Genomic DNA, 9,105 nt, shown 5'->3' with positions numbered 1-9,105 from the left:
TAAAATTAACAAGCAGCCAAAAAGCAAACGATTTTATAGAGATAAATGTAAATAAGAAGCCGTTTTATTCTTGATCAAAATCATAAACTTATAAGGTTTACTATTGTTTTATTATAGTTACTTCATGTTTTCTAACACGTCGAGTGGTCTAGGAGAGGTAGCTAAGAAGGCGCTTTAAGGGATCTTCATTGTTACGATTTGGTGTATGTGAAAAGCTAGAGACAAGAAAAGGTGGAGCTTATAATAGAAGAGATCAAAAGTTTGAGTTTCTTTTGATTTCATCATATGTCTACGTCTAAGTCCATTTTATGAATTGATTGGTGTAAATTTTTGTTTGTAAGTTTGTAGTGTGGTTCGGCTTGGCTTTGTTTCGGGGTGTTTTGAATAAAATTTACCTTTAAAAAAATACTCACTCAAGTAGGGAAGAAGGTAGTGTAGAAACAGGGTTAGCACGGGCTATCTCTCAACTTCGTTTTCATAGTGCAAAAATATTCCCCAACTCTATTTCTTAGTGTAAAAGTACCCCTCAACTCCGTCTACGTAACGTGATTTTTTACTTTTTTACAAAAGATACATCTGATAAAAAAAATTGAATACCTCTGAATTTTAGACTACAAACTACTTTAGCTTAAAATAAATAAAAGCTACTAAAAAATAAACTTAATAATAGTTTGTTGTAAAGAAAGTTATATCGCAATAATAAACATAGTAAACCATAATGATTCCATGGGTAATAAAATGATAAAACTTAATCACTCACTTAAAAGTTAAAATCCCAAAATGACCCGTTACTCCATACACTCGTCCGATCATCATCCAATGGCCAAAATTTAAAGAAACAAAACTCGTCATTTCAAATATTATTATTTCTCTCTCACATATCAAAACACCAGACCGCATTCTCCCAACACACACACTCTTTCTCCCCTTGCATCATCAATGGCGGTGCTTCCATGGCTTCTTCTCACCTTCACCTTCTTCCTCACCACCACCACCACCACCACCCACTCTACCTCTACCCCTTCCGACGACGTCGTTTTACTCCTCACCAAAATCAAACCCTCACTCCAAGGCCCCACCCAAAACCGCATCTTATCCTCATGGAACACCTCTGTTCCACTCTGCCAATGGCAAGGCCTCAAATGGGTTTTCACTAACGGAACCCAACTCATCTGCACACCTATTTCATCCCCAAATTGGTCAGACCTTTCTCTCTCTAAAAACCCAGCTCTCCATCTTCTCTCTCTTCAACTCCCGTCGGCGAATCTCTCCGGCAACCTCCCGCCGGAGCTCGGAGACCTGTCAAACCTCCAAAGTTTGTATCTTTCTTTCAATTCAATCATGGGTTCTATACCTCTTGAACTTGGGTACAGTTCTTCTCTTCAAGATATTGATTTTAGTTACAATTTGTTAAACGGGTCGGTTCCTGTATCCGTTTGGAATTTGTGTGATAATAATAAACTTGTTTCTTTTCGGGTTCATGGTAATTTGTTATCCGGGTCTATTCCTAAACCCGGGTTACCTAATGCTAGTTGTGGTAACTTAACTGTTCTTGATTTTGGGCGTAATCTTTTTACTGGGGCTGTTCCTGATTTTATTACTGGGTTTACTGGGTTAAAAGAGTTTGATGTTAGTGATAATAAGTTGTTTGGGTTGGTACCTGAGGGGTTAAGTAGATTAGGGTTGGAAAAATTGAATCTTTCTCATAATAATTTTAGTGGGGTTTTACCTGATTTTGGTGGGTCAAGATTTGGGGTGGATGTGTTTGAAGGGAATGATGATAGTTTATGTGGGCCCCCTTTGAAGAGGTGTGAAGGAAGGAGGTCTGGTTTGAGGGCTGGTGTGGTTGCTGGTGTTGTGATTAGTATGATGACTGGGGTGGTGGTGGTTGCGTCGTTGTTGATCGGGTATTTTCAAGGGAAGAAAAAGAACGAGTTCGAGGAGGGGTATGAGGAGTTTGAAGACGGAGAAGATGGTGACGATGGTGGTGGTGAAGGGAAGTTGGTTTTGTTTCAAGGAGGTGAGCATTTGACGTCGGAGGATGTGTTGAATGCGACGGGTCAGGTTATGGAGAAAACGAGCTATGGGACGGTGTACAAAGCGAAGCTTTCGGATGGAGGGACGATTGCTTTGAGGTTGATAAGGGAAGGGAGTTGTAGCGATTTGGGTTCGTGTATGATGGTGATCAAACAATTGGGGAGAGTTAGGCATGATAATTTGATTCCGTTGAGGGCTTTTTATCAAGGGAAAAGAGGGGAAAAGCTTCTTATTTATGATTATCTCCCGAATAAAACTCTCCATGAACTTTTACATGGTATGCACATTGGTATTTCTATTTCTATTTCTTTTTTTATTGGATGTTTATTAGGGTGTCCGCCATGTTGAAGGTGGTTGATCGGTTGAACAACAACATGGCTCGTATATATATATTATATGTGTGTCAAAAACATCGAGCCCGAACCCAGACACACTTAAAATCGTGTTGTGTTTTGGGCCAACCATTGTTCATTTGCGTGTATAAATAGTACCTTGTGACTTGGTAACAACTAAGGACTTCAGCGCAAATGATTTTTTTTGTAGTCGGTGTCCTTTTTATATTAAATGTCACCATTAATTAAATAATCTGGTATAAAATCTAATTAGGATTTTTCTTAAAAACCCTTAAACTTAAACGTGCAAAGGTTTAACCCTTTTATTGAATGAGCCGTGTTTGAGTTAACCCAGTTATATTAGCCAACCCCAAAACCTAACTATTTTCATGTCATGTTCATGTTTTGGGTCATGTCAGAAATTGACACCCCTAGTATTTATAACTGTATATAAACTGTCCGTATACCAGTTTAGTTGATTGATCCGTTATAATCGTCTACAGAACCAAGGCCTGGGAAACCCGTCTTGAATTGGGCAAAGCGACACAAGATTGCATTGGCTATAGCCAAGGGACTTGCACATCTGCACACAGGCATCGAACCACCCATTACTCATGGCAACATACGGTCAAGAAACGTGCTAGTGGACGACTTTTTTGTGGCTCGCCTCACTGACTTCGGACTCTACAAACTAATGATCCCATCAGTAGCTGATGAAATAGTTTCACTCGCAAAAGTTGACGGCTACAAGGCTCCAGATCTCCATAAGATGAAGAACTGCAATTCAAGAACCGACGTGTACGCTTTTGGGATCTTGTTGTTGGAGATTTTGTTAGGAAAGAAACCTGGGAAGAATGAGGGTAGGGGCGATTATGTCGACTTGCCTTCAGTGGTAAAAGCAGCTGTTTTAGAGGAAACGACCATGGAGGTTTTTGATGTGGAGTTGTTGAAGGGGATCAGGAGTCCAATGGAAGAAGGTGTGGTGCAAGCATTGAAACTTGCAATGGGGTGTTGTGCACCGGTTGCATCGGTTAGACCTTCGATGGATGAGGTTGTGAAGCAGTTGGAAGAAAATAGACCGCGTAACAGGTCAGCTTTGTATAGCCCTACTGAAACAAGAAGCGGGATTGATACACCCTTTTGAATTTTCCCCTTTTTACTTCATATATTTGTACCGATTTCTATTTGTTTGGAAAATGATAAATTGGATTAAAATGGTTTTTATCTTTAAACTTGACATAGTTTGTGATAATCTGTATTTGTTTCAGTCGTGTTCGGGTTCGGACCGTGTTCGAGTCTGTCTAAGCTTTTCGGGTTCGGGTCGGGTTGAACCCGCCAACCCGAAAAGCACCCTATTCTGATTATTTAAGGTTTATTTTAGACGCAAGTCCTTACATAATCAGAATTTGTCAAACAACATTAACACGTACAAACACTATGGCGTGCTTAATTTCATATCAAATAATCAATCACTTTAATGAAATAATTATTGGCTAAACAATCTTAAATGCTGATTACCTGCTGTCTATCAAGAGAATTACATGTAAACTACATAAGTGTACAGACTCGTGATAGGCTTTATCGTAACGAATACGATTTTAAGTGAGAACAACGCTTCCGGCCTTGCTCAGCAACACCGAGGTTGAACTTTTAGCAATGGGACCAACAATTGTATAAAAACTAATGATTATTTCCTTTCGTGTTTCGTTTCAAAATAATCAATTTAACACCGTCTTCCTCGGCGGCAAGGAAGTGCACCAGCACCGGAGGTAAGAGTGGGCACTACTGAAGACAGTTGTGCACTTAGGCTCGAAGCCTTTGCATAGCTGGCTCCTGCGCCTGCACCCGTTGGTGTGAAGTATGCACCGTTTTACATCAGGTCTCCTTCGGATCTCCAATTCTAATGCTTCCATTTCCCGGTTGTTATCACCCTCTTTGTCACCTACCAAACGCATAACGGTTGACTGGTTAGATATTGTGAAGCTAATCAGAGAAAAGATTCCGGGTTTGTATATGAATCCTCTTTTGCGTTCGGGTTAGATGGTGCAACGTATCCGTTGCCTTCGCTGTTAATAGTGGGGTTTGCACTGCCACCAATAGCGTGCATGTCCCAGTGCGTGTAGTCGTTATTTACATGGAAATACCCATGCCTACACCTGCATATACAATTATACAAACAAGATAGCAACATGAGCGGATCCGGTCAAGGTCGGTCAGTTTGGTTTCGGATCATAACGGGTAATTTGTTACGTACCTTGGCATTCGCTGAACAAGACCCTCTCCGAAATGGTTGTAAGCAACCGTCACTTGCATAACCTTGTCTCGCTTGTACGAATCGCTATGACCCAATAACATCACCTATGAACCCAAACAGAAGTCATTATGTGATTTTGATTTCCAGTTCATGCAACAGGTAGAATTGGTTAAATTTAATACCTCATTATGATGGGTGAATAAGTTATTCGAAATGGTAATAGCTCCGAAGATTGAAATACCATCACCATCAGCCATGGTTCTCCAACTAAAGTGCAAAGGCGAGCTTCTAACCATGGCATTACCAGTCCGCTTGCAGTTGTGAATACGCAACCCATGTATGATAATGTTTGTAACGTATTGGATCGTGATGCAAGCCCCGTTTGCGATATGAACGTTAACTCCGCGAGCATCAATTGTTTTGAAACTGTTCATGATCAAGAGTATTAGTAATAGTAATTAGTAATGACCATGTCTCTTTTAAAGACAATCCATAAAGGTTTGTCTTGGATGACCGCCTGTCTTAGGGTTCCGGGTCGTCATCGTTGGGGTTGGTTACAACATAGTACCTACCGTCACGGCCACCAATTGAGCTCCGTCCAAAACCGATTGCACATTCTGCCAGTCGCTTGCGGTGGCGTTGCCAGTTTTTGTCGCATCGCCAACAATCATCAATCGGGTTTCGGTGCCGCATGAAAAGAAACCTACAGTAGTTTTCTTCTCTCTGTGCTGTTACGAATGCTCCTATATGTTATTCAAGTTTAATCGGTTTAAAAATCAGTCATGGCTAATCCAGTGTGAACTAAAGATCGATTCGTTGAAAGTTTGAATTGCGTCAATCATAAATGGGTTCGAACTTGGGCTCGAGTCTAAATTGAAGCCTGAGTCTTCTATGATGAGGTTAACTAGACGCCTAAATGATCTTTTCTTGAGAGCATGTCCAAGTGACAAAAGAAAAGCTGATGTGTCAGCTTGAGAGCATGTCCAACAAGGCTTTTCTTATGTCATTATTACATCATAAAGCCTAATATTTAAAGACTTTAAAATTCAAAGTTGGCCCACATTCATATTTCAAAGGCCTGCCATCAAACCACTGCCTCAAATCCAGTTCAAAATTCTGTTCCCAATTCAAACATCTGTTCATAGTTCAAAATTCTGCCATCTAACATCTGTTCCCAGTTCAAAATTCTAGCTCCACATTCAAATCTCTCTCGCTGATATCTGCGAGCGTCTCTCTCTCTCTCTCTCTCTCTCTTAAATGCATCTTTCTCGTGATTCAGCCGCTATTCTCCGATTACACTTCTTTGTTTGAATGTTTGATGATGCTGTTTACATGTTATCGTTCCAGTATCATTGTTCCAACATCGTCGTTTCAATGAAGTTTTCCATCACACATCAACCTTTCAATATCGAAGTTGCAGTATAATTGTTGCAACATCGTGAAAGGTTGCATGTGTTACCTTCTTTGATTAACTGTTAATGATGTTCAGAGTTTTTATTTACACTGACATTTTAGAATATGTTAAGATGCATGTTTATATTATTAAAATGAACTACTACATAGAAAAATACAAATTTAATGAAATATTTTTAAAGTATTACACGCTAGGGTTAACACTTGCTAACATTTCGTAGACTCTAGCCTTTCTCCATGTGATTTCATTCTCTCTTTTGAATTTCAGGTCAGTTAGCATGTTGCAGATTTTCTGATCCTGTTCTAGAAGTTGTGTCAGAAACTCTTCTGCATTCTTCTGGAACTCTGATGGAGGAGAGTGGAGGACTTCATCGAGCAATGATATGCTGTTCCAGGTTTTGTTGTAATTAGTGTCATTGATTATGTCGACTTTCCTGTTTAATTCTTGGTCTGTTCTTTGTTCTTTGAGTGACCACATCGAGAATTGTGTTTTAACATCGCTGGTGTCTGACCAGTGGTAGAAGCTGAAGTTTGCCATGTAGATTTTTTGTTGGTTTTCTGATTTGGAACAATTTTTGACAGAAAGTGATTTGTAGGACAGTTTGTTGATGTTTTGAATCAAAAGTAATCATCGGTCTTTTATAGCGTTTAAAAACGCGTCTACATGGTAAATGAAGAGGTTAATTGTAATTGTGACAATCTGCTTTTGTTCTTTGAATTTCGATATTTTGTCCATTGGATTTCTTGGTATTTAATTTTACAGTTTTTCCATAAGACTTGGGGTTTGAAAAGGTTTTTGCATTAAAAGACTGCTGTTTTTTAAATATACATTAATATATTTATATTAAATGTACACGTTTTGACAATTACAAATTTCAGTATATAAACTCATAGTCACTTCACCTGTTTTTCAGAAAATCTTCCTACAAAGATATCATACTTTCAGAAAATCTTCCTACAAAGATATCATACTTTCAGGAAAGTTGAGCCAGCTAACCAGTGCATGTGAAACACGAGTAGTGATGAAATCATGGTTATAACTGAACATATACTACATGATGTTATGGATTGTACTATACGTTGTTTTGTATAAATTGTAATACGGTGAATGTTTGTTTATATGCCACTTGTGTAATATGCACGGATAATGTGTAATGAATGAGCATATAAGAACTGACTGTCTTTGGTAAACATCATAGGCTTTGGTTGAACAACTGTATACACATAACTAATTCTACCGAGCAAACCAAAGCTGAGTTCACTACTCTTGAGCATGCGTCCCGGTGGTTGGGACAGTCAGTGGGTATCCCGGGGAGGGATAAGTCTTTTGGGTAAAAACTGGTATATATTGGATAATATTCTCATCCTATCATTCTTAAGTCCCATCTTTTGTTACCGGGGAGGTAACGGGGTATTAGTCGATAGCGCTACTTAGGTTTGGCACCCTCACGCCGTACCGGGGAGGACGGTTGTGAACTAATTACCCAGTCGGGCCCAGTGCTTTGATAGGAGCACTGGGGAAAGGGCAAAACATACATCAGGAGCCGTCTTGTTCAGTATCGAGATATTATCAATATTACTTGCTTTTGTTAATGAACTGAATAATCATTTGGCAACCAACGTTTACATAAACTGTGAACTCGCCAGCTTTGTCTGATACACTTGTTGCATGCTCCCAGGTCGTTAGGTATTCTGGATTGAGGAACTTGCTGTCTGAGGAAGCTGGAGTAGTCATGGGTCGACTGAAGAGACTCATGTGATTATTTGTTTACTATTACACATTGGTTTTTGAACAATTTAGTTATGGTTTAATACTTGCTTCCGCTGAACGTATTGGTTTTCGTATAAACTTATGATGGGATTTTATTTTTAATTTGAGAACTTTATTTTGAAACTTGTGGGTTAGATGTAATTAGTGGCTCATTGTCAGTTCATCACATGCCTAACAGGGACACTCCCTAGGTGGTATTTTTGGGGGTTTGACAGTTTGGTATCAGAGCCACTAGTTATAGTGAATTTGCTTTTAAAACGATTTCTATAAAACCAGACTATAACCGAACTGATCCGAAATCGACCATGACACTCAGCTCCAGACTGCAAGGTTCGTCTCTTGTTTACTATCGCATAGTATCTCTAATGTTTGCTTATAGACAACATCACACATGAATGCACACTTAGCACAACAGTATGAACTTATATGTTAACATCCCATGTTATGTGTGATATTCCTTGAACTTTCATGATCTATCTTGTGATGTCATCTGTCTTGTTATTTGAATTCGGGGAAACCTTTTAACGCGAGTTGGGAGGAAATGAGATAAACATGCAAACTGGGTTATTATTATGGGTGCACACATAATAATAATGTGGGGTGCATGTGAGTCCCAGTGAAACTTGACAAGTGTGAAAAGGGTTCCACTCTGTTAGTTGGTGATATATTAGAACTCGGAAATCTGTGGATATCATAGTAATGCTTGCCTCCTACTTGTACTTGCATGTTGAATCCTTCCTTTTCTTATATATAGAGTCATGAACGGACGTGGCGGACGTAATGGTGGACGTGGTGGAGGCCGCGGTGCTGGACGTGGCCATATTGCTATGACTCAAGCTGAGTTAACCGATCTCATCAACACTCGCGTGGCTGAAGCCTTAGCGGCTTATCAGGCTGGTACGATATGTGCCAACCACTCTTATCCCTTGTGTCGTATGCTTGAGTCTTACTTGTTTATTTTATGTCCTTTCGTTGATAGGTCAACCGGTGCAGTAGAATCCGCACCATCCACCTGTTTGTACGTTCAAAACCTTTATGGATTGTAAGCCGCAGACCTTCAGTGGGACTGAAGGGGCTGTAGGACTCCTACGTTGGTTCGAGAAGGCAGAGTCCGTATTCGCGATGTGCAACTGTCCTGTTGGGGACAGAGTGAAGTATGCTACGGGCACACTAGAGGATGGTGCCCTGACATGGTGGAATGCCTAGGTTCAACTGTTGGGCATCGAGGCGGCGAACGCCACTACTTGGGACGACTTTAAGGAGTTGATCAGGGAGGAGTATTGTCCTCGCGATGAAAT

At 40.0% G+C, this 9,105-nt stretch overlaps 1 protein-coding gene and 1 pseudogene across 1 annotated transcript; one reads left to right on the top strand and one right to left on the bottom strand.

The window, feature by feature from the left end:
* The first annotated feature begins 866 nt into the window (after nt 1–866).
* LOC110899066 (putative kinase-like protein TMKL1) lies at nt 867–3,621 on the top strand. The gene is made up of 2 exons (XM_022145944.1): nt 867–2,314; nt 2,873–3,621. The coding sequence occupies exons 1-2, from the start codon at nt 940–942 to the stop codon at nt 3,511–3,513; spliced, it is 2,016 nt and encodes a 671-aa protein (XP_022001636.1). The 5' UTR covers nt 867–939; the 3' UTR covers nt 3,514–3,621.
* Nucleotides 3,622–3,920: 299 nt separating this feature from the next.
* On the bottom strand, nt 3,921–5,201 carry LOC110901529 (annotated as a pseudogene).
* Nucleotides 5,202–9,105: the final 3,904 nt, after the last annotated feature.

Source organism: Helianthus annuus, chromosome 4 (genome assembly GCF_002127325.2).
Source record: "Helianthus annuus cultivar XRQ/B chromosome 4, HanXRQr2.0-SUNRISE, whole genome shotgun sequence".
In the NCBI taxonomy this organism is placed as follows: Eukaryota; Viridiplantae; Streptophyta; class Magnoliopsida; order Asterales; family Asteraceae; genus Helianthus; species Helianthus annuus.
Note: the sequence above shows the minus strand (reverse complement) of the source record. Positions and strands in the feature narration are given on the sequence as shown.

Bases quoted from the DNA above. Each gene is read 5' to 3' on its own strand.
- LOC110899066 (XM_022145944.1), top strand. From the start codon at position 940: ATGGCGGTGCTTCCATGGCTTCTTCTCACCTTCACCTTCTTCCTCACC. The intron at 2,315-2,872 runs GTATGCACATTG...AATCGTCTACAG, and splicing joins TCTCCATGAACTTTTACATG to AACCAAGGCCTGGGAAACCC.